This window comes from Stenella coeruleoalba, assembly GCF_951394435.1.
Source record: "Stenella coeruleoalba genome assembly, chromosome: 1".
Lineage (NCBI taxonomy): Eukaryota > Metazoa > Chordata > Mammalia > Artiodactyla > Delphinidae > Stenella > Stenella coeruleoalba.
The window spans coordinates 158,974,413-159,001,219 of NC_137169.1; the positions used below are offsets into that span (position 1 = coordinate 158,974,413).

Genomic DNA, 26,807 nt, shown 5'->3' on the forward strand with positions numbered 1-26,807 from the left:
TCCCTAGTATGTGTCTGAAGTGGTTCCTTTGTAGACAGCATATATAGGGGTCTTGTTTTTGTGTCCATTCAGCCAGTCTATGTCCTTTGGTTGGAGCATTTAATTCATTTACATTTAAGGTAGTTATTGATATGTATGTTCCTATTCCCATTTTCTTAATTCTTTTAGGTTTGTTATTGGAGGTTTTTTCCTTCTCTTGTGTTTCCTATCTAGAGAATTTCCTTTAGCATTTGTAGTAAAGCTGTTTTTGTGGTGCTGAATTCTCTTAGCCTTGGCTTGTCTGTAAAGGTTTTAATTTCTCTGTCAAATCTGAATGAGATCCTTGCTGGGTAGAATTATCTTGGTTGTAGATTTTTCCCTTTCATCACTTTGAATATGTCTTGCCACTCCCTTCTGGTTTGCAGAGTTTCTGCTGAAAGGTCAGTTGTTAACCTTATGGGGATTCCCTTGTATGTTATTTGTTGTTTTCCCTTGCTGCTTTTAATATTTTTTCTTTGTATTTAATTTTTGATAGTTTGATTAATATGTGTCTTGGCATGTTTCTCCTTGGATATTTCCTGTATGGCACTGTCTGCGCTTCCTGGACTTGATTGCCTATTTCCTTTCCCATATAAGGGAAGTTTTCAACTGTATTCTCCTCAAATATTTTCTCAGTCCCTTTCTTCTTCTCTTCTTCTTCTGCGACCCCTATAATTCGAATGTTGGTGTGTTTAATGTTGTCTCAGAGGTCTCTGAGACTGTCCTCAATTCTTTTTATTCTTTTCTCTTTATTCTGCTCTGCAGTAGTTATTTCTACTATTTTATCTTCCAGGTCACTTTTCTGTTCTTCTGCCTCAGTTATTCTGCTATTGATTCCTTACAGAGAATTTTTAATTTCATTTATTGTGTTCTTCATCATTGTTTGTTTGCTCTTTAGTTCTTCTAGGTCCTTGTTAAACGTTTATTGTATTTTCTCCATTCTATTTCCAAGCTTTTGGCTCATCTTTACTATGATTACTCTGAGTTCTTTTTCAGGTGGACTGCCTATTTCCTCCTCATTCGCTTGGTCTGGTGGGTTTTTTCTTTTTCCTTCATCTGCTGTGTATTTCTCTGTATTCTCATTTTGTTTAACTTACTGTGTTTGGGGTCTCCTTTTTGCAGGCTGCAGGTTCGTAGTTCCTGCTGTTTTTGGTGTCTGCCCCCATGGCTAAGGTAGGTTCAGTGGGTTGTGTAGGCTTCCTGGTGGATGGGAGTGGTGCCTGTGTTCTGGTGGATGAGGCTGCATCTTGTCTTTCAGGTGGGCAGGACCGCATCCTGTGGTGTGTTTTGGGGTGTCTGTGACCTTATTATGATTTTAGGCAGCCTGTGTGCTAATGGGTGGGTTTATGTTCCTCTCTTGCTAGTTGTTTGGCATAGGGTTTCCAGCACTGTAGCTTGCTGGTCGTTGAGTGGAGCTGGGTGTTAGCGTTTAGATGGAGATCTCTGGGAGAGCTTTCGCCTTTGATATTACGTGGTGCCGGGGCGGGGGGGGGGGGGTCTCTCGTGGACCAATGTCCTGAACTTGGCTCTCCTGCCTCAGAGGCACAGGCCTGACACCCTTCAGAGCACCAAGACCCTGTCAGCCACATGGCTCAGAACAAAAGGGAGAAAAAAAGAAAGAAAGTAAGTAAAAAATAAATAAAATAAAGTTATTAAAATAAAAAATATTAAAAATTTTATTTAAAATATTAAAAATTTTATTTAAAATATTAAAAATTTTATTAAAAATTAAAAAGTAATTTCAAAAAAGAAAGAAAGAAAGAATAGAGCAACCAAACCAAAAAAGAAATCCACCAATGATAACAAGCACTATAAACTATACTACAGAGCAAAAAAACAAAAGATGTACAGACAGAACCATAGGACAAATGGTATAAGCAAAGCTATACAGACAAAATCACAGAAAGTCCACCGCCTCAATTTTGGGATGATTCATTGTCTATTCAGGTATTCCACTGCTGGGATAGATTTCCCTTTTTCTTCTTTGTTTGCACAGCTCCTGGCGCTCAGCTTTGGATTTGGCCCCACCTCTGCGTGTAGGTCACCTGAGGGTGTGTTTTCTTCACCCAGGCAATACAGGGTTAAAGGAGCAGCTGCTTTGGGGGCTCTGGCTCACTCAGGCCGGGGGGAGGGTGGGGTATGGAGTGCGGGGCGAGCCTGCCGCAGCAGAGGCCAGCGTGATGTTGCACCAGCCTGAGGCGTGCCGTGCGTTCTCCCGCGGAAGTTGTCCCTGGAATTCGGGACCCTGGCAATGGTGGGCTGCAAAGGCTCCCGGGAGGGGAAGTGTGGACAGTGGCTTGTGCTTTCACACAGGATTCTTGGTGGCTGCAGCAGCAGCCTTAGCATCTTATGCCTGTCTCTGGGGTCCGCGCTGATAGCCGCGGCTCGCGCCCGTCTCTGGAGCTCGTTTCGGCAGTGCTTTATTAATCCCCGCTCCTTGCGCACCCCGAAACAGTGGTGTCTTGCCTCTTAGGCAGATCCAGACATTTTCCTGGACTCCCTCCCAGCTAGCTGTGGCACACTAGCCCCCTTCAGGCTGTGTTCACGCAGCCAACCCCGGTGCTCTCCCTGGGACCTCACCTCTGAAGCCCGAGCCTCAGCTCCCAGCCCCCACCTGCCCTGGCAGGTGAGCAGAGAAGCCTCTGAGGCTGGTGAGTGCTGCTCGGCACCGATCTGTGCGGGATGCTCTCCGCTTTGCCCTTCGCACCCCTGTTGCTGTGCTCTCCTCCGTGTCTCCAAAGCTCCCCCCACCTCCCCCAATGCTCCCTGTCTCTACCAGTGAAGGGGCTTCATAGTGTGTGGAAACTTTTCCTCCTTCACAGCTCCCTCCCAGAGGTGCAGGTCCCATCCGTATTCTTTTGTCTCTGTTTTTTCTTTTGCCCTACCCAAGTACGTGGGGGAGTTTCTTGCCTTTTGGGAAGTCTGAGGTCTTCTGCCAGCGTTCAGTAGGTGTTCTGTAGTTGTTCCGCCTGTAGATGTATTTCTGATGTATTTGTGGGGAGGAAGGTGACCTCCACGTCTCACTCCTCTGCCATCTTGAAGGTTCATTCATATTTTAAATACTCTTCAGAGCACAATTTTTAAACTTTTATTTCTCTAAACATAATTATTTAATAATTAAGAGGTGTCAAAATATTACAGTTGGTTTTTCTTGTCATTCTCTTTGTTTGATCCCATATTGTATCTTGGAGATTTGGGGGCAACTTACATTCTGTAGTAGTATACAGTATATATGCACAGTGTTTTAAAAATCTGATGTATAAATATTGAGTTTTACTGTCACCTAGATGGCAGATATGTAAAAAATAAATTCATTAAAATATTTCTAATGTCCTGGTTTTAAAATAGGGAGCACTTTCTCAATGTTCATCTCTTCACATAGTCATAAAGTTTCCTACTTTAACAAAAGTCACTTGGTTCTCTGCGCACCAATGAACTTGAATTTACAAGTTCATGCTAATGTGTTCTCTGCTAAAGTTGGGAAATTTTCTTTCTGTGTATCCATTGATATTTCACTATTTATCATGGTGGTGTAAATGCTTGGGTTAGCCTGACCTAAAGGCATCCAAATTCATGGAAATGGGACAATATAATTAAATATCACAATTAATGGGCTTGATGCTCCTATTTCATTCTTCACACAAACATATTAAAAGTAGATTTTTTTTTATTACGTAAGATTTGGTTCTATATATAGTTCAGCCAGAAGTAAAATTATTCCTAAATCACCCTGTCTCCCAACCTAATGCGTCAGCTTCAGCCTGTACACATAATGACAGTCAGACCTTGATTGGCTTTTTTCTCTTCCAACTGGCAGTGTAGACAGCAAACAGGAACCCTGTCTGAGAAGAGTTTGTGTATAGACCCAGAGAAAAATTTTAACATGGCACTGTTGTTTATGTTATGATCAACCAAATTTATTGATCCAGTCATTTATTTATTTGTTCTTACAAAGTCCTGTATTCATCCATCCAGCACATTTCCTGAATACTTACCATGCACCAAATACTGAAACTACAGTAATAAGCAAAACAGACATAGCCCACGTAGTCCCGGATTTCATAATTTGGAAAGCACAGCTGGACTAGAGTTACCCTTAGGAAAAATACGTTCAAATATAATTAGATAATCACACAAATATGTGAAATGAATAATAAACATATGATGCTGTAAAAGCAACGAGACCCAGTATTTTCAGGAGGTCAAAGAAAGGCTTTTTTGTGTCAGTGCCATTTGAACTGAGATGGGAAGGACGCATTAACTAAACAATGGCGGTGATGGGGAAAGTAATCACTAGCTATCTGACCTCAGACAGGTTACTTAACCAGTTTATGCGTCAGTTTTCTCATCTATCAAATGACAAGGTTAATAGTACCTACTTTATAGGATCTGGTGAGGATTTGGTAAGAGTTTAGGACTATGTTCACTACATGGGCTCTATGTAAATATTACATATTGTTGTTACATGGCATTTTTACCCATAGCTTGCTAAGTTAGAAACATACTGAAGAAAATAAAAATAATTAAATAATACTGAATGTTGATTTCAGATTTATTCAAAGTAAGATGCAAGTGATAAATAAAACTTTCCACACAAAAAGTCACAATTCAGGTAGGGAGAGAACATGGAAAATGTTGAAAGCGATGAAAATGATGATGTGAACTGCTTACAATAGATGCATTATGAAATGACACCTAGGAAAACTGGAAATCAATGAAGTTGTGTTAATTGCTATTTTTTTTGGAAAGGGAAGATGGATGCTTGCAATAAACTTAAATGAAAGATTTTTAAAAATGGTGCCCTGGGAAGAGAGAGGCACAAAAGCATGCTCATAATTTTGTGGCTTGGGCTGAAGCATTTCTCAAATGTCCTTGAAAGTTTCCAAAGACAGTCTTTCCTCAGGAAAGTATTTCTCTTGTGAGTAAATAATGTTCTTGCCTAGAAATGAAATGCAGTAATATATTACATTGCAAGTGAACTGTTAGCAAGACTGGCAGCAGAAATTCAGAAACAAATGTCGCATTGCAATCTAGAGTTTGAGGCTCTGTACCTGAACTTCCATAACTTCTAAAGGGATGCCCTTTGTATGAAATCAAAATAGTCCAGAGAAGAATTTTGACTTCTCTTTACTTAACTATTAGAAGGATTTATTTGGAATTATTATTGTGTCATGCATGTTCTGCCTTAAATTTTCTGTGGTTGAGTTGCACAATTGATAAGCTAAGGTTTCTTTCCACCATAAAAAGGCTCCTTTTAAGGAGTCCTATAATAATGACATTTAAAATACTTGCTTGCTTTTGAAGAAAGCTTCATGCTTTCCAAAGTGCTTTATAAACGCATTTCTACGAGGCAGGTGGAACATGTCCTGTCAACAGTATTTTACAGAAAAGAAAATGGAGGCTGTGAAGGAAAGCTGCTTGGTCAAGGTCATTCAGTGCGTTAGGCGAGTTTTCATCACAGGAGTACTCACAGTTGAGCAGGGAATCCAGCAGGGAAAGCTTAAGGCTTTAGTCTATCTTTACACAAGTATTTTTGCATAAATGAAAAATTTACCCAAAGTGAAGTGCATTAGGTACCTAGTACTGCCTTCTTGTTCCTTAGAGTCCAGTGAGGGATACAGACTGAGCATATTCTATCCCAATGAAGATAACTTAGATTATTCTGAGGATGATCACTTGGGCTTCAGAATCTGAATTCCAGCTTGACCCCTTACATGAAGGAAGGCTCTTTCAGAGCCTGTTTCTCCATCCCTTAAATGGCAATTTTAATTTTAATGCTCTCTTATATGTTTATTAACTCATTCACTTAACAAAGCCCCTGCTAGATCTCAAGTACTCTGCTAAGAATGGTGAAGCTTTTCTAGGAAGCCAGAAGGCATCCTTCAGTGGATAGCGGAGGTCAAGAGAGGTTAGAGTTAACACTTGAATTTGACAGTGGGAGAAGATGAAAGGTTCACACGGCAAGGGAAAGAGAAAAAGACTATTATACAGGTTAAAGAGCTAGACCTGGAGATATTTGGAGTGACAAAATTTCTGAATTTTGATGTACCATACTTCCTGCCTCAGCTTCCACATCTTGGAAATGGGAATAATGATTAAACATGTTTCACAGTATTCATTTGGTAGAGATTAAATGAGGATTAAATAAGCATGGAAAGTGGCATAGGACAAATTTGATAATTATGTATGAAAGTGTGTATAAATAAAATCAATTGCCATGACCCCTCTTCGTACCAAGTGATCACAGCACGCTTTAATTTTCTAGCTGAGTCTGGATATGGATTCGTAACTTTATTCAAACAGTGTATCAGGCACCACTTAACCTTTGGATTGGCTGGAAATTTTTGCTCCTCTGCTCTAATACAATTTAATTTTAATTTTGGTTTTTAAGTTACATGGGTATAAATAAGAAGAGTGTTAAAGAAATGTATTTCAGATTTTAAATTCAAAAATGTAGAAAAACTTTCTTTTACTATTTTTCATTTTACGTTTGGACCAGCTACTTTTTCTTCTGCACCCAGGCAAAAGGGATTCTGAAGAAAACACTTTAAAATTTTGATTTCATATATAAGATAGTGGGAGCCTCTGCCTGCTTGATTTACATTTGTGCTCACCTTCCACTTTATGCGGGAGGGGGCATACGAATAAAGGAAATTTTTATATGATTTCAAGTTATTTAATTCCTGATATTATATTTATCCATGATAGAGTGTTATGATTTGCCTACAACATCCATCCTTCCTTTTCTTGTACCTTACCTTGTTCAGAGAGGACTTGTGCCTGTTCTGCTTTGAATTTCTCAACCAGTTCAGCTGCTAAAATCACAGGTGAAGCTTAGTTTCTGCTGATTTAATCCACCCAATCGAGATAGAGTTTCTCATTTTATTCAGCAAATATTTACTATGCCTTAAAAAAAGATTTTTAAAAAAATGCATGGTCTTATTTGCTGATGCTGCTGGGAATTAATTAATTAACTAAGTTTTAGGTTCACAGTAAAATTGAGCACAAGGTACAGAGATTTCCCACATATTCCTCTTGTGGGAATGCAATAAATTGGTACAGCCACTGTGGAAAGCAGTACGGAGGTCCCTCAAAAGTTAAAAATAGAATTACCATATGATCCAGTAATCCCACTCCTGGGCATATATCCAGACAAAACTATAATTCAAAAAGATACATGCACCCCAATGTTCGTAGCATCATAGCGGCGTTATTTACGATTGCCAAGACGTGGAAACAACCTGAGTGTCCATCAACAGATCAATGGATAAAGAAGATTATATATATATATATATATATATATAATTTAAATTTATATATATATATATTTACATACATATATATATAAATACTACTCAGCCATAAAAAAGAATGAAATTAATTTTGCCATTTGCAGCAACGTGGATGGAGTTGGAGGGCATTATTCTAAGAGAAACAAGTCAGACAGAGAAAGATAAATACTGTATGATATCGCTTATATGTGGAATCTAAGAAATAAACTAGTGAATATAACATAAAAGAAGCAGACTCACAGATATAGAGAACAAACTAGTAATTGCCAGTGGGGGAGGGGGGAAAGGCAATTTAAGAGTTGGAATTGGGGAGTGGGAAGTACAAACTATTGGGTGTAAAGTAGGCTCCAGGATGTATTATACAACGGGGAATATAGCCAATATTTTGTAATACATGGAAAGTAGTCTTTAAAATTGTATAAAAATTTTTTTTTTAAAAAAGATACTTCTTAGCTGATAGAAGCTTTAGAAGTCTACAGAGGCAGATAATTTTAAAATTGCAGCATATAACTTCTGGAGCCTGGCTGACATTCTCATAGGAAGCCGCATGAAAATTACTTTCAAAGGCATTCATCACCTTAGCTTAAAGGAGTCTGTTCCTTCAGTGTGTATTAGTCCATGGTGCATCCTTACTTTGACTTATCTGTGAGGTTCACTTCTCGCCCCCAGGAACAAAACCTGCAGAGGGGCAACTTGTTTGGCTTGGGAGCCTGCCCAATATGAAAAGTTTGCAGGCAAAATCAGAAAGAACAGCTGCAGGAGGAGAGATGAGGGTTGCCGACAGCTAATGATTCAGAAAGCAATTTTCATGAGAGCCTTCTGTTTAACAGGAGGCAGCATGTGCTGGGCAATGGTTTACCATCCACTGCCAAGCTGGTTTCTACACCCTGAGTCCTCATTCCATCAAAACACATGTCCTGAGGGAACGCCCAGCCACCAGCTTCCACTTACCTGAGTTAGCATGACCTGCCATCTAGAATTTCAGAGAGCTTTTCATTTATTAACTCACATGAATCTACTTTATCCTGAGGCTCTGGATACTAGTCCCATGCAAACTGATTTAATAACAAACATTTAAGTGCAAATCCAAGGTCATCTAGATACCATTCTTTGACAGCTTATTGCATATGAGGCACTGCACTGTGCACTTTTTTATACCATATTGGACTTCATAACAGACCTCTGAAGTGGGTGGTTAAGTTTCCTGCCAAGGGATCCATACACAAGAAACAATAATCAGAAAAGACCAAAGTATTATTTATTACTAGTGAGCTAGCCGCTGTTACTTCATTTTGGAATTCTAATTGAGGCTTTCCTTCTCTCTTTCTCTTGCCCCCAAATCACAGATGACTAGGTCATGGGACAAGCTTAAGCTAACATGCCTTGTTCTGTGAATCATAAGCTGAGCTACTGGGACAGAACCTTGTGACACGTTTGTCACTTTCAAATGTAATAATTCTACCCATTACTCCATAAGTGTTCTGGTTACTGACCAATAACATTAACAATTCCTCTTCCAAGAATAGGATGGAGGGGAAAGGCACTGGATCTCCTATGCCTCCCAAACATGTGAAGGCCAAAGCATGGTGGGAGGAGAAGCATATCTCTTTGTAATATGTTTTATTCCCTGTTTTATAGATGTGCATATAGAAGATTAGAAAGGCTGAGTAACTTGTCCATGTCATGTAGCCCATGCTTTTAACTTTTTTATTATACCACTTATCCTTCTCACCTATCAATTTGCCTTTTATACTGATGTCCTGAGAAACAGACCACTGTATGGTATAGAAACGAACAACCATAAATAAGCTGGAAATGCATTTCTATTTACATTAACTAAGATAGTCACTTGTTTCTTTTACGTGAGGTCCTCCACCTTTTTAGGGACCTGAGTAAACTAACGATGTGCTTCCATTGATTAAACAAGAATTCTCCAATATTCCATAGAAGAATCATACATTTCTTTAAGCCCTATGTATGCTTCTAGGGTTTAGATTCTAAATCAAATAGGTTTCTGTTTTTCATTAAAAAAAAATGAACACAGGATTTCACTTGTAAATTTATTAACTTTTTTTTTTCTGTCTAGCAACAAGCACTGGCTATTGTTGCGTTGGTGGACATAGTAGAGATGGCCATTCAGAAAATCACAAATTTTAGGAACTCTAGCATTCATGTAGCTCAGAACTGTAAGAAGAGACCAGAGGAAGATCAACATGCTTTAAAGTATATTACAAATCAATACTGAAATAGAGCTTAACATATAATTCATCTGGAAAGAAGCTCAGAACATGATTGCCAGTTATTTAATATTCTGGTCAAAGACAATGGAAGCACTATTAAAGTATGGCATTTTGACTGCCATTGGAAAGGTCAGGTTTCAAACAGCAGTGCACTAGTTGTGCTCAAAATGACTAAAGAATGATGAATAATTAAGTGAAGAGGAAATGGGAGACCTGCATTCTAATCTTGTTTTGGCCACTGATGGGAATCATGTGGACTTTAAGCCCATCACACAGTCATTTACCACCTTGGTTTTCTCACCTGTAAAAGGAGGGCGTGACTATAGTTATTTAATAATCCTTGATGATCTTTAGCTGTATGATTCTAGAAGCATCTTGATTTAATACAGTTTGACGATTTATGTCTAAAACTCTAGCAAGCAGAAAAATGTTCTTTTATTTCTAAAATGGACTTGACATTGTGTTAACAGAGCAAATGAAATCTTTTGAGGATTGTTCAAAGAATCACCAACTTAAAATTCATCTCCATTGTTGGTTTTTATTGTCTGTTTAACTTTTACTAGATCTATAATAGTTTTATTTATTTTCCTTTGCACCTGGACTGGCAGCCTGTGTGGTTGGAGAAACACATCACCACTTATTTTAGATACATTGTTATCAGAACCAACTCTGTAATCTTTGCTCTGCCTGTGAATTATTTATTTAATTTGATGTGTTTTTTCCTGGATTCATAGAATTTCCTTTTGTCATGATGCTTCTTTCCATTTATGGGACTGTAAATACAGCTGACTAAACCTCTCTAGTGGCCGAATACATATCAGGTCTTTTGTGTGAAGGATGCTAGCTAATCTTCCCATTCATAGGCTGACTACATTTTTATTCATTTGCTTTTTTTCTACTCACCCCTGACAGTAGTATCTGTGGAATAAATAAAATAATGATACCTACTACTTATTTAAATCGGATCAGAAAACTTGACCTTTTCCTAATTTTTTACATTCGCTAGCTTTTTGGCAATATGCACCCCTATTTTTCTGTGAATCTCAGTTTACCCTCTACATGGGAATAATTATGCCTACCATACAACGTGGTGATCATAAAAGAAATTCTACCCGTCTACCACCATATTGGGGAAAAATATTTGGATTGACTTTTACCAGACTTGGAGGCACATGTTTGCAGTGGCCTGTTTGAAAATACTGACTACATGGGGTACAGTGGGATACTCTGAAGGCACCTTACAGAGGTAGATAATATCTCTCCCAGGGCATCAACACTAAAAGTGAGAAGCATTTTGATTTCTCATCAGGAAAGAAATGTTCTATGATGTTAATGGTTCTTAACTTTTGGTGATTCATTAAAATCTCCTGGGGAGCTTTTGATAATCTTAAAGCCCAGCCTGTAATTTATACCAATTAAATATAAATTTCTGGGGGTTGGACTGAGGCATTGGTATATTTTAAGGTTTGCAGAATGTAATGGTTAATTTTAACTGTCAACTCAACTATATCCTGAGATACACAGATATTTTGCTAAACATTATTTCTGGGTGGGTCTGTGAGGGTGTTCCCAGATGAGATTAGCATTTGAATTGGTAGATGGAGTAAAGCAGATTTCCCTCCCCAGTGTAGGTGGGCCTCATCCAATCTCTTGAGGGCCCCAAAAGAATAAAAAGTCAGAGGAAAGGAGAATTTGCTCTCTCTGCCTGAGTGTTTGATCTGATCCCCTGCCCTCCGACTGTGGCTTACGTCAGTTCTGAAAACTACAGCCCTGGATTTCCTAGTTTCCAGCTTATATTTAATATACAATATATTTAATATTTAATATGTTTAATATCAATTACATATGTTAAAGTAATTACATATATTACATTATATTTATTATATATCTCCTATTGGTTCTGTTTCTCTGGAGTATCCTGACTAATATGGTGCTTCCAATACACTGTAAATATTGAGAACTACTATATATGTTAAAATACTATGGCTAAGGTATTACAAAAGTGGATGCTCTGATAGTGTAGTTCTGCTTCTTAAATGGGCAACTCGATGAGGATAAGCAGCAATGTAAATTATTTTTTTCATTTTAAATGGTGGCCAGTCATATATATATAAACACTTTGGGAGGCTATAAGACACTAATGAAAAGAACTTATAGGATATAAGCACTAAAACCACATCGACTCGCCACTCAGAAGGAATTCTAGGCCCAAGATATAGAAACCTCCATACCTGAATCATTGGAAAAGATGTAGAAAAGACTCTAAAACTATTGAAATTTTCAGAGATCCCTTGTGACCCTTTCGGAGGTCATATCAGGACTCACTGGCCCCTGGGTCTTGTTTTGTAATACAGAGAGGGACCCACAGTTACATAGTAAATTGACACCTGAGACTTGGTTTTTTTTCAGCTAGAAGTGGAAAGGAGAAATATCTTTCACTGAAGCAGAGAGTAGAGGTATAAGTGGGGAAGACAAGGTAAAGAAAGAGAAAAGAAAATAATCCACTTAGAGAAGACTTGCTCTTGGGGCAAGCCCTGGACATATAGTCATTTATATATCCTATTTCAGGATACATTGCATGCTTTACTGTAAGTAATCATTTAATGATTTGTCTTCCACATACTTTGTTTCATTAAAGAGATCCACTTCTGCTGGCATTTTGTTTCATGGGATCCCAGGCCCTTAGCCTAGTCCGTTAGTAAAGTATTTGTGGAATGAATCAGTCAATATGTCCTCAAACTCAGTACCCTTCTCAAATCAGTTACCTGCTTTATACCATAACTGAGATTATATTATCATAGTGTTAGGACTCAAAGGGAAATATGATCTCGATTTTAGAAGTTGATGTCATCTGTTTTATCACCTCATCCAATGTAAGAATTCATGCTATAAAAGTACTGGTAATCTGGCCTCTGTTTGAGCACTCCTCGTATCTTGAATGCTCTACTTGGTGAGTTAAGTCATGCAGCATACGAACAGCTATAATTTCTACAAAGTACTTCCTTATAGTTGCCTTCCTGAAGCATGTCACCCATTGGTCTTAGCTTGACCTGATGGAACTACAGAGAAAAATATTTGAGTTTCAAATACCCATGTTTGCACTTCACATCTTTGTAGTCCATTATCACACAACTGAAGTCTACTTTTCTTCAGGAAAACATCTAATGTTTTTTCCTAAAAATCCTGTGAAAGTATGTCTAGGCCCTTCCCCATCTTGTTTATTGATGTTTGTACTTGCTTTTGTTTTCTAAAATACTCCCAAAAAGGCAATGCTCAGAACTGGATCTAGTGCTTCTGACATGGTCCTTTTGAGACAGAATGAGACAACATATGCAAAAAAGGAAATCTATATTTCTACTAAGTATAATTGTCTAATTCTTATATCATAAAATCTGCATGTGTTTGTTTCAAAAATAAAAATACAGAATAGTATAAATATACAATATTTTATATAATAGAATATAGATATAGAGTAGTATGGAAAAAAAGCCCTGAAGTCATTCAAAATAACCCATTACCCAAAGAAAAGTACTTTCAGATCCATTCATCTCTGCTTTTTATCTCACTATATTGTGTGTATGTTCGTTTGTGTGAACATCACACAAACATACTAACATATACACGTAGTTAACCTAAAAAAAAACTAATGTTTTAAACCCATTTTAAAATTTAATGTAAGCATTGGACATTATTACATAGTTATAAATTTAATTCTGCATCAAAGTTTGCAAACTCTTGGCTGACTAGTTAAATTCAGCCTATAGACATTTTATTTCCTACCCCCCAGTCCCACCCCCGGGCCTGCACAACATCTGAAAAGCCTAGGCATGTTGCAACTTCTCCTGAAAAGTGGACAGTCTGGTGATACTTGGTGTGCAGCCTTACCTGGATGTGAGGGAAGTTGAAGCGCAGGTACATCTGATGCCCTGGGAGGTTTTCTCCAATGAGAGCTTCATCGTCAGGGTTTCCTGTTTGATGCAAACAGCCTTCAAGAACAGCCCCTCCTGGGTGAATTTGTGTTCCCGGAACATGATCATTTTAATAGCTGTAGCTCTAGGCAGTGGCTGTACCACCATTCATTTCATAAACCCCCTTTCGGTAGACCTTAATGTTGGTTCCTTGTTTCTCCTATTATAAATAGTGTTGCAGCAAATATCTTTTTCACCCAGTTGCTTGATAGTCTTATGATGAGCTCCCAGACTAGATGTGGAATTGTGTGGCCAAAGTAGACTTCGAGGTCTCAGAACTTGTTTTAGTCTTTTAAACATCATGAGAACCGCAAAAACAGCCTTTATTTTTCACTTGCACTCTGTTAAGCAAACACGTGACCACTCTATATGTAAAAACAATTTTTAAAAATAGAGTTGTTCAAAAATATATAGTAATTAAATTAATATTTTAGGGTAGAAAAATTATAAAATACAGAAAAATGTAAAGGAAAAATATAAATACACTTGCAGAACTCTGAGATAAATATTATCTTTTCCATTTTTGCATTTTCCCACATATATAAGCATATATATTTATATAAACATATATATTTACATATATTTTATACATTATTTAATAAGGCTAAGATATACTGTTTATATAATTTTAATGTCTAGTACCTTTTCACCTAATGTTATCATGACAATTTCCCACATGATCTAATATTCCTCATTTAGAAAATTTTAAAATTATTTAATATTTCAACATATGATATCACTTATTTAAACAATGCCTTATTGTTGGAAACAAATTATTTCCAAGTTTTTCTTTTTTACAAATAGTATTCCAATTAGTGCCATGGTACCTAGATTTCTGTGAAATCCTTAGAATAAATTTCTACACATGTACTCACTAGGTCAAATATCCAACTCGTACAATTTTTTAAAACTATATTCAGACCTTTACATTCACAACTCTATTAAGTATATTGATTTCATTTGTTTTGCTCTTTTGTTTTCACCCTGTTGATAGGTAGGCAGATAGAGAGAGATAGGCATTTCTTTTAATTTAATACGTCTCTCATTGATCTTGTTGCCTCATGTCTCTGCCTCTTCTAAATATTTTTGCACAGTTTTGGCGTTAACTGGGTGTTTTGCCAAAAAGTCAGTTCAGTGCTCCTCAGATAGTTGTTCAATACTGCCCGCCTCTTCAGGTGCTGAAAAAGGAAATTCTAATGATTTGTTAACACTTGTAAATATAGATAAGATTAAGGCCCCAATTTTCTTATGAAAGCTTACTACTTGGGGCTGGTTTCACAGAAATATCATAACATTATATGCAGTCAAGTTGCACCGATATTCCATATGAGGAAACAAAATCTGTGAAAGGATTTAAATATGAAATTATGTAAGTGATAAGTATTATTTATTATTAAGTATAATTAGTAGTTGTCAAGCAGATCCTTTTCTCCCAAAGAGCCACAAATCTTTCAAAATGAATGCTTGCAATTAATAATATTTAGATAGGGGAAAAATGAGTTTTTCTCAGCTTTTCCATCATAGCCTAGATACTGCCAGGCAAACAACTTGATAGAATCAGTGGAAGCTTAAACAGGTGATAGTCTCCTCTTGCTCTCCAATTTATCACTAAATGGCTTTTCTATGGATTGCAATCATTGAAAGGTTTTAATTGTAGCCTTCTGCTATATTTACCATTAGAAAATTTCTTTTTACATGGAGTGTGCTGTTCTAATAAGCAGTGGGTTTTTCACAAACTTGTTTATCATTCACAATGATTAGGTTCCCCCTTATTTGAACTGGTGCATAAAATGCCACTTACGGTTTTTTTTTAATTTTTTAAAATTTATTTAATTTATTATTTTATACAGCAGGTTCTCATTAGTTATCCATTTTATACATAGTAGTGTATATACGTCAATCCCAATCTCCCAGTTCATCCCACCACCACCCTCCCCTCGCCACTTTCCCCCCTCGGTGTCCATACATTTGTTCTCTACATCATGTTTTTTAAATGATTTTTTCTCTCTGCCTTTCCTGTTAGTGTAACCGGAAGTGGGGTCTAGCTGCTCGCCGCTCAAAAGCAAGTAAAGAGGCAAGGTTGGTGGAAAGGAAAGTTTACTTTGTTTTGGGTGCCAGCGACCAGGGGGTGTGGGAGGGAGGACGCCTGTCCGAAGGCCAACTCCCCGCACCCACCCAATCAGGGGGCAAGAGCTTTTATAGGCGGAGGGAGGGGGGCTACATGCAGAAACAGCACAGTCAGCTCTGACCGTCATCTTGAAATTGGTCATCGGTGGTCTGACCAGTGTCATCTTGATTGTTTTAAGTACAGTTAGTCTTCAGTTCCAGGGTCGGTTGGTTCTCATTTCTTTGAGGCCAGTTCTCAGAATTGTGAATTGTGGCAGCTTATGTCATGCCTACAGTCTGGTCATCAGGTACTTAACTTCTTCACCTAGTGGGGTTTCACACAGCTCACAGGATATGGCTCAGAATATTATCTATAGCCACTGAGGAGGAACTAAAGGTCCTTAACTTTGCTTACTGATTATTATTGTTTTGTCCTGTTTGACTGCTTTTATTTTTTGCTTCTGCATTTTCTCACTTCTCTGATTAAACTTAATTTTTGGCTAAAGTTTTTCCACAGACAAAAAGCAGGCAGAGGACATGGTTAGGGGAAAGGATCATAGGGTCCTGCTCTGTCTCATTAGGAGTCTCATTTAGGTGCATAGTTAATGTCTGCATCGCTTGGCCTCTGCTAGAAAAGGAGTGAGGTGCACAGGACGCCCACGGCCTGCTCAGAAAGCCTACACACATTGGAAAGGGATGGCGGTATCTGCCACACTGTCAACCTGTTCTACTCGGTGTGCTACTGCTGTTATAGCACATGCTGAGCTGTCAATAAAAATCAGTCAAAGCATTCTGTGTAGCCTAGGGAGGTGTGGGAAGAGGGGACATTCCAGTTGCATAAAGATGATGCATCTGGTTGGCAAGAGGGCCCATATTCATGTTAAATCATGTATGGAGCCTCTGTCCTCCTTCCTGGTCCCCGTTACTCATCTGTTCAGGTCTCCCTGCCTCCCTGACCACCTCCCCCATCTTCCCAGCTGCTCATCTCTGTACTTGATTCAGAGTATCTATGAGAGTCGGCCCTGAGCTGCAGGGCCTGATCTCTGCAAAAATGGATTGGTCTGTCATGAGCTGCACAAAACAAAACGAAAATCAGGAAACGAGTGAAAGCATCTGTGAGCTAAAGTGGAATAATTATACCTCGGTACCCTGTTTATAAAGATATATAGCAGGCTTCCTGCCATATTATCACCCAGTAAGTGTACTTTTTTTTTTTTTTCCTTTTAGTGAAGAGAGAATGCTTTTATGTCAATCTATTCATGCTTAAGACTCGCAGTGCCTACTGTCTATAGCTGTGAGATACAACTCGGGAAGGATATAGATGGAGTATTTGGCTTCAATAAAGTGGGTGGAGCAGGAAATGGGCCCTACACCTGGCCCTGTTTACGAGTGACTTGTTAAAATGAGCATCTATACCAGGAAAAATTAATCAGCATATGTAACCATAAGGAAGGTGGAAAGTGTTGATCACATACATTGCTCAGGTGCTGTCAGCATATGTAACCATAAGGAAGGTGGAAAGTGTTGATCACATACATTGCTCAGGTGCTGTCAGAGAGATTCCGGGGCTGATGGAGGCTATACAAGCCCTAGCATCAGATGGGAACAACTCTCTCCCCCACAAGCTAGCCCGCTTTCCCCCTTCCTAAAGGCAGGCCCTTACAAATGTGGTGTCTGGGGTGGTCCTCTAATTTTCCCTAATCTGTGTGTGGCTGTGGAATGGGTAACGTGCGAACAAAGTGCAACAAAGGGTAGTGAAAATGACATGAGCTCTGGAGTGAGACAGAACTGCATCCAAATCCCATCCCTATCATTGATTTAGTTACGTAAATTGAACAAGTTCCTTAAATTCTCTGAACTGCAGTTGCCTTGTCTGTGAGGTAGAAATCATGTCAGTCTTTACTGGGTTATTGTATGCATTATAAATAATATATATAAAAGGCCTAGCACAGCACTGACATAAAACAGACACTCAAAGTGGTAACTATTACTATAACTCAGGCAAACTACTCTGCCCAACGTAGGCAGTTCTAAAGTGAAACAATATATAATAAAATCTTATTCAGAAGAACTTATAAGTAGGCAGTGGATTGGGTAGCTATATCCTATGGCTAGGTCTCAGTGTATCAATTCATATCCAAGGAGATTCTCAACATGTAGTAGATGCAATGTATTTCCAATTAATATCATCATAAGAACTAAACCTCTGTATTTCTTTGGTTTCTAAGAAATTTTCAACCTTAATAATATGTTAGAGTACTTCTGGGTTTAGCTCTTACTAAATTATAAATGCTATCATTTTATACCTAAGATGCATGGTTCACTCAGTGCAGGTGGGGGAAAACTGAATGTTTTAGACTGGCTAACTCTGGCTTGCTGAAGTTCTGGTACACGGACTAAGTGGTGAAGTCAGTAAAGCTGATGAGGTTTCATTTCTAATTATACTAGGACTAGGTCAAGATGCTAGTTTCCAACTGCATATATCCTTTCTGATGATGATCTTTTTTTTTTTTTTTTTTTTTTTTGCTTGAGTGTAAAGATATTCTTTTCTCTGTATTTTTGAGAAAATATTAGCTTGGCTGTCCCAAGCTAACATATGACGTTATGAAAGAGTGACTTCAGTGACTCAGTGCTTCCCACTTGGTAATTTCTCTCACCCTCAGGAGTAGCCTCAAATGCTAGCTCCCATCAATTACTGGATGCCCCATATTTTCCCAGCATCATTATAATCACTCCTATCAATTCAGCACCTGTAATGAGCCAGGCTGCTTATCCATTTACAACCTTCACTGTTTTATATATATTAGCTCAGTTTGCTACCTCTTGTCCCCCTCAAGCCAATATCAAATGTTTATTGATTAGGTAAAAATGGTATTAACCGCTTACATCAGGAAGGGCAAAAGGGTATCATCTTGAGTGCCCATTTTGAATGAGTGGTAATGTTTGGCAGAAGCACTGAATTAAGAAAAAAATTTAAGCTCTGTCCAGCCTTAGGGGGGAAGAATGCCGTGATTGATTAGCAGTGTCTGCCTTGGTTAAAAGAAAAAAGAATAGAAATAAGTTGAGTGACTTGCAGGACGGAAAGGATGGGGATTCTCGGGCTCAATTTCCTTGCTGCTTATAAGCTTCTTAGAGACACAGGTAATGTTTCAACTTTCCATCATGTTGCCACAGTGTTCATTTCCAAATCATTTATTTCTTCATTCCTCCATTTATTCCTGCTGAGTTCTCCTGGACTCAGAAACTTCACACACTCTATTCCCTTATGTTGAGCCTCACATACTTCCAAGTGGCTTCCAAGTGGCCTCCAAGGGTGGCCTTGTCCTGTTTATCCCGAGAAATTCCCCCAGGTTAATATGTGTCGCAACGTCTTTGTCTTTTATATTCTAGAACTTGTATGAATTTGTAATTATTTGTTAGAATGTTTTCTTGTTAATTTACTGTTTCCCTCACTGAACTCTAAATTCCATGAGCCCAAGAACCGCATCTCTCTTTTTGACAAGCCACCTTATTTATACCCAGCACACACCTCTGGGAAAGAGTAGACATTTAATAAATATTTGTTGAAACAGCAAATCCACTAAACTTTGGAGATTCAAACTTAATAAAACATGGATCCTGGCTTCACAGAACTCATATTGTAGTGAAGCAGAAAGTTGATTAAGTAAATGATTATGATGCAATGTGATAAAAGAAACATAGATGTAAGGAAATATCACTGCCTGCCTGGATCAGGGGGCAGGTGTTGGGGACGCATTCTAAAAGTAATGTCAAGATTGAAGAGTAAGGAGTAAAAATGGACCTTTTAAGAAAAATCAGGCGCTGCAACTCGTGCGATTTGAATTTGATATGTTCCACCATTAAAGTTTTTTTTAAATCAAGCAGGGTATATTAACATGCATCTGTAGTATTGCCCTAAAAGCATTTTAAAAGAAATATGGATGTCTTACCTACAGAGGCACACAATTAGGCTTTTCCCTCAAGGTATTCTTAGTGTTAACCCTTTATATTGCTTTTTACTTGATGTACCCACTAATTGTTCTGATCCAGTGGCCTTTATGAAATTTTTGGTCATTTGCAGAAGTGTCAGTGGGGATTATGTGAGCACGAGTCTTTCAGAATTTTAAGTAGAAAATGGCTCAAGCATCTCCTACAGTTAGGGTACATGTGGTTACAGTAGAATAATTTAGAGAAGTGAAATTGGGTTTGTCTCTTTAGGTTTAAATATATGACTTGGGGATAATAAAGGAAAATCATTACTAGCACAACAAGGGATATTTAAAATAAAAGATGGTTTTAGGTACACCACTAACTTTCTTACAGCGTCAATGATAAATTGTTAGGTATTATATTGATGGTAGCAGGCAGTAACATGTCCCTTTGTAGTTGAAGCTTTTTTAAAAAGCTTATTTTTATTTTTTTAACAACTTTATTGGAGTATAATTGCTTTACAATGGTGTGTTAGTTTCTGCTTTATAACAAAGTGAATCAGCTATACACATACATATATCCCCATATCTCCTCCCTCTTGCATCTTCCTCCCTCCCACCCTCCCTATCCCACCCCTCTAAGTGGTCACAGAGCACCGAGCTGATCTCCCTGTGCTATGCAGCTGCTTCCCACTAGCTATCTATTTTACATTTGGTAGTGTATATATGTCCATGCCACTCTCTCACTACGTCCCAGCTTACCCTTCCCCCTCCCCGTGTCCTCAAGTCCATTCTCTACATCTGCGTCTTTATTCCTGTCCTGCCCCTAGGTTCTTCAGAGCCTTTTTTCTTTTTTTAGATTCCATATATATGTGTTAGCGTACAGTATTTGTTTTTCTCTCTCTGACTTACTTCAGTCTGTATGACAGACTCTAGGTCCATCCACCTCACTACAAGTAAAGCAACTTCATTTCTTTTTATGGCTGAGTAATATTCCATTGCATATATGTGCCACATCTTTATCCATTCATCCGTCGATGGACACTTAGGTTGCTAGTTGAAGCTTCTTTTACAAATAAGCTGGGGGGTTTTTTTTGGCTCGATTATATATTTATTCTTTTATAAGGCAGAGAGGAAGAAAGGGAGGGATAGACTAAGAAAGTATGGAGCAAAACATTTCCTTAAATCACATTTAAAATAAGGTAGAGTGTAGTAAAATACAGGAAGGTAGACTGAAAGGCAACAGTAAATTTTTTTAAAGAGCTTTTATAATTATATTACATCACTTGACAGAGCTGTAGTGCTTTGTGTAGACCTTTAAAACTTCCCCCAAACATGTTCATTCACCTTGATTTAATCATGTGCACAGAAGAAATTCCTTGTTGGGTTGGTAAAGCAGAATCATATCCAGGCTCTAGCTAGATCCAAACACTATTGCAGTTCTGTACAAACCTGTGTGGTATGTACAGATAGAAACAATGATATGTAAACCTGTTCCCCTTTGGTACATTGATCATTTCCTAAACTTATTTCACCTGTACCCACCACCCCTCCACACACACACACACACACAAAGCACTAATACCCCTGTAAGATATATTAAATGTGTTGATTTGGATAACTAGAATTTGATCGACAGAATTCCTCCAGCAAGAGGGAGTTTTAGGTAGAATGGAAGAGAAACTCATGGAAACGCTTGAATGGTCCTTTCCTTGATTCCACAAAATGAGTAAAACTGATCGAGGCCCTTTAATATGCAGCATCCATATTGCATTTGTTCTTACATTTTATGCTGTAATTAAATACAGAGTAAAAGTTATTGAGTGAATATTAAGTTTATTGGGTAGCTGAGTTGATAATTGTATTTTATTTTTGTGCATTGGAAATCTATGTACATTTATATTGTAGGAATATGGCAATGCCCCAAGAAAAATGAGAAATTCACTGGTAATTTCCCACCCAAAGAGAGCCATTGTTAACGTTTTAATATTATATACTCTGTGTGTCAGTTTGTTTTTTAGTCAAAAATGGCATCTTATTGCTTGAATTTGCATTTCACTGATTATGTGATAAAAACTCCTTTTTAGGGCTTCCCTGGTGGTGCAGTGGTTGAGAGTCTGCCTGCCGATGGAGGGGACGTGGGTACGTGCCCCGGTCCGGGAAGATCCCACATGCCACATGCCGCGGAAGGGCTGGGCCCGTGAGCCATGGCCGCTGAGCCTGCGCGTCCGCAGCCTTTGCTCCGCAACGGGAGAGTCCACAACAGTGAGAGGCCCGCGTACCGCCAAAAAAAAAAAAAAACCTCCGGTTTAATTTAATTTTTCTTGAGGTAACATTGGTTACCGCCTCTCAGCTCGAAATTCACTCTTTTGTTACTTGCTCTGTGAAAAGTGCTATGGGTCCTTTAAATAGTTTTTCCTTGGCCAGCTCGTGTGATGTTAGGCTTTCCTAATTGATGGCACCTGAGGAAGGTGTTGCTTCGTGATGCCCCGGTGCTTGCTGGGAAGGTTCTTGGTGGCATCTTCAGCACCCACTCACTCCTGCAGCACCGAGGGCGTCCTCAGCCCTGCTCCCGGGGCTCACAACTTCTCCAGTAGTCGGCTTCAGCAGTGCGCAGAGAGAGCAGTGGACAACAGCTTCCGTCAGCATCTTCTATCACGCAGTTTTGGAGTAGCGCCTCAGGTGAGAAATCTCCCCATGCATAGTTTTACTGGAACCCTAGAATGTGGATTTCCAGCAACTTACAGAGGGCATATTTCCAGAAAGTTCCACCGTGAGACACCACAGCAGCTTCTTTACCATCCAGTGAGCCACAGTCATGCCCTTTTCAACCGGGTCTGGACCTCAGTCCTGTGGGCAGGGAGGAGGAGGTCTTCTTTTCAACTGGAGGGTTAGCGGCTTTCCTTATTTCTGCTAACTGTGTGTTTTGGCGTTCTCTTGACTTGTCGCTGGCCATTCCTTCCTTACTCTAATCCTCTTTCATAAATTAATAGTTTTTTCATTACACTTTCCATGCTCAAATTACTGTTTGTTTTTCTTCTGGTTGGACCCAGAATAATAACTAAATAATCTAATATTAGTGTGTTATTGTTTTATTTTAAACCCGTTTTTCACATTTTTTTGTTTCTACATCATTATTTTAATGGTTTCATAGTAGTCCATGTAGTAGTAAATACTTCATGCCTATTGTTATATAGTTTATAATATATGTTTTCATTTTCACAATTGTAGACAATGCTTTAGTGAAAATCTTGGTACATATCCTTTGCTCCTATCCATAATGATTTTCATTAATTCTCAGTCATTTGGACATTTTAGTCGGAGGCAAATGATGAACACACCACGTAAAGTGCTTTATATATTTCCAGGGGAATACTGAACATATTATTTAGTGCCATAGCAAAACATCAGAAAAAAGTGAGGAAATCATGATTTTTATTGTCTTCTGCCAAACTCTCATAGCAAGAATCTGAAAAATCTCTGGTGAAACACAACTGAAACTAGATTTGAGATTGAGCCATTAAATCCCAGTTATCACCAATCACTTCTGGCTGCTTCTGATTAAACACTTTCTTTGTGTTTACGATTGGGGAATCCACCTCATGAAAAGAATGGCAAATGGGAAAGAAGTAAATGATTCAGAATATCTTGGTCGTTCCTGGGAGAGAGTGCTCTGACCAAGCAAACGGTTTACCTGAATGTCTTAAGCAAACTGAGCTTGGCTGATTTCCTGTGCTTACAGAAAAGAACCGCTGTAGCTTCAGCTGGAAACCCTAAGCCAGTGGCTCAGTGGTTGTTTTTTTGACGTGCCTGCATCACAGGTATAAACAATCTGCGATGTTGAGCTAAACATACCTAAACTGCTGACGATCTTTCAGGTTAATTTAAACCAACAGGGAATGATCCTGACTGGCAACAATAGAAGATTCTCTCCCAGCAGGAAGTGCATGGGGGCATCCCTTCTAGATCAGACATGCTTCAGAGACTGCTTCTGGAAGCGGTCATCTTAATTGAATGTTTGTGTCTGAATGTTTGTTGCTCACAGATGTTTCTCACCAATACTGTTGAGCCTTTTGGTGGTCTCTAAAAGAGGCTATGTTAATCTCAGAACAAGGAGATACAACATATATGACGTGTAATCACACTATAATGATAAAAATAGACACATGCCATCATTATTGTCATGGGCATTATCAACAACACAACACAATCACTGTAACTTATTGGGTACCTGTTATGCAGACAACATGTCTCTTGTCCATGGATTAGTGTAGTTAATCCTCACAAAGCTCTTAAGAAGTAAGTACCAATAATATCCCCATTTTACAGATGAAGACACTGAGGAAGAGAAAAGTTAAGAATTTGCCTATGATCTGTTCAGCCAGTACACAAATTACACTGCCCAACTCCAAGATCAGGTGAGTACAATGGCCTGAGCACCATGCTTTACTGCTTCCCACATATTTAGGAGCTAAAAGAAATCAAGTAGTGGACCTTAAAGAAAATCTTCCTCTACCTTCGTTCAACTCTTTTCGCTTTCATTTTGGTGGAGTCTGTGAGAGACTTAATGTATCATGTAGAATTATCAAGTTAAATTACTGCATTTTCCCCCTTAATTGACCATTTTGAACGGAATTGCTTGGATTTATCAGATTTTTTGTAATGCAGTATTACCAGCCTCTTTCCCACCATCACTACACCTGAAAAATAAAATTCACACATATGACATTCTATCATGTGCTTATCCAGAATTAATGCACAAAGCTGCATAAGTAAAAATCTGTGGTTTATGCACAGTTTCTTCCAGGCCAGCTGCTGTGTCTCCCAGTCACCCTAGGGTCTGCAGTTAAGGACCTGCAAGTCTAGAGAAACTGAGAGAGACGTGTTGGCTTGGCCAGTAGATCTTGAGCACCTATAAAGTGCAAGGAGCTGGATCACTGTGGTGGACTTGTCGGGGATTTAAAAATAATAAGACAGCCTAGGAGACAGGCTTTGACACCACTGACAAAAAAACACTTCAATTACCAGGCAGTGAGAAAAGGAGGGACGTGGGTAGACGACCATGTCAGCAGGGTGTGCTGCGTGTGGCCCATCTTCAAGTCTCAGTTGAATTCCGCTGTTCAAATGTGGGCCACTTGTGGGAAATTCTGTACCATGAGGGTTTTGCTTAATGTTTAAAAAGTCTTACAAAAAGATGAATAGGAGACATAGCAGGTGGCAAATCAGAAAGTTGTGTCTTGTAAACAGGGGGAGGTCAATCCAACCTCCAAATCCCAAAATATGTCAATATCCCATAATAGAGAATCACTATCAGGGAACTTGCTGTTTGTTTATTAGTGGCAGCATGGCATAAAATCAGGATAATTCAGCGTTTAAAATCCCTACTTTGTTTGAATTTATAACTAGTATAAATACTTCTAAGATTATATACATCTAAATTTTTTCTGCAACAAGTTAGACAGGATCACAAATTCACATGATGCTCAAAAGAACACTCAGAAATATTTAATGAAAACCTTCATTCTAGTGATGAGGAAACTCTAGCTCAAATAAGAAGCAAAAAACCATACTCAAGCAAACAAATCTGTAAAAGAGTTGTAATCAGAAATATCCAGTTGTCCTACCTCCTAATTTTGTGATCCATCTGCTTTCACCATCAGTCAAAAAATCTGATTCTTCGAATAAAGAACTTTGGCTTGGCTTTATAGAGTAAGATTAAAAAAAAAGAAAAAACCAAACACTTAGGCAAAGGAACAAACAGCCAAAATTAAGTAAATCTGGGATTTTTTTTAAACCAGCGTTGTCTGCATTGTTATTTTGGGCTCAGAGCGATAGCTTGATGCCAAATTTAAATGGAAAGCATTATCTACTCCATATTTATAAATCTTTAGATTCCGCATGTGTCATGAAAAATGTAAGTAAATTTTATAATAGTAAGGTGTGTGGGATTAATTTGTATTCTATGTTGAAAAGCTCCACGGTAGGCAATTAATTCATGAAACACCAGCGATTGCTGCCTTAAGGGCTACATTGCTAGATAAAATTATAGACCTCAAATCTTATTATTACACTGGTATCTATTTTTTGTGTGGTCTAGGGAATATATCATCTTAAATTGAATATTTACCTAATCAGTAGGCTAAGGGTATCTTCTGGGTTCTGCCCCCTTCGACTCTAGAACACATTGTCTAGTTATGAATATTAATATGCTGCTTATATAGTTAGATACTACTGCTTACTGTTTTCACTTCATGGCACACTTATTAAATGATACGTGTATGCTATACTAGAATAAACTAGAGGGGATCTAAATGGAGCTTGGTAAAAATTTTATAGCCTTTATATTAAACAATGATAAAGTAAAGCAACTAATATAAATAAAAATTTAAAATAACAAGCCATAATAAAGTATAAAGTATTGGGGAAGATATCAAATACTTAATTTACATAATTTTCAAGTAATGCTTTTCAGGATTTTTACTGAGAAACTTGTAGTTGCTTCCACAAACATAAGTGTTTTTTGGTTTTTTTTGTTTGTTTTGTTTTGTTTACCAGGTCTCATTCTTGAAGTTGTGACTGTAATTCTAATCAGTGTTTTAATAACATCTATTTTTGATCGTCACATTAGACAAGAAAATTTTAATCATTTTTACGATCAAAAATTTTCAAGCCAGTGTTTTTAAAAGAATCTAGTTTCTTCTTTCTTTGGCACACAAAAACTCATTGCAGTATCATCTGATGATGTGTATGAGACTGATTTCGTTCCAAGTTGGTGGTTGCTTTTATAAGGTATGTCCCAATAATGATGGTAGAAGGCACAGACTGTGGTAGAGCCTTCACATCCACTAGGCGGTCATATCATCTTTACATGAAGACAGAGATGGGCGGGTAACCACCTAAAGCCACGCTGACAAGGTCTCCTGGGACTCCCGCCCCTGACCTGCTGTATCTTTGCTCTGGATCATTAGTTCTTGTAGCAGTCCTAGCAATCTCTTGTTCACCATGAGCATTGGCATACTCGCCGCTGGCTGTTGCACAAGTTGATGCCCGCTGGTTGAACGGCGAGAGAACTTTGATGGACCCATGGGTGTGGCGTTTCTCACTGTGTCTGCCATCCGAGACCACTTTTGACCTTTTGTCTGACTCACTCTCTCGGGTAACCTTCCTGGGAGACCCTAGAGAGGCTATTTGTGGCTGAATGTGAATAGTTCCAGGGTTCTGGGTAACCCAGGCTGTACCAGGCAGCCCCAAGGG

At 38.5% G+C, this 26,807-nt stretch overlaps 1 protein-coding gene across 6 annotated transcripts in view; it reads left to right on the forward strand.

Moving 5' to 3' along the window:
- Positions 1-21,719: 21,719 nt before the first annotated feature.
- Positions 21,720-26,807, forward strand: part of LOC307198445 (uncharacterized protein) — a 35,240-nt gene continuing 30,152 nt past the window's right edge. For all 6 annotated transcript variants that reach the window (XM_079945406.1, XM_079945410.1, XM_079945407.1 and 3 more), the window contains exons 1-2: positions 21,720-22,235; positions 23,883-23,971. In XM_079945406.1, the coding sequence (XP_079801532.1) occupies positions 22,038-22,235; positions 23,883-23,971 (287 nt within the window). In that variant the 5' untranslated portion in view covers positions 21,720-22,037. The remainder of the gene's footprint in view (positions 22,236-23,882; positions 23,972-26,807) is intronic.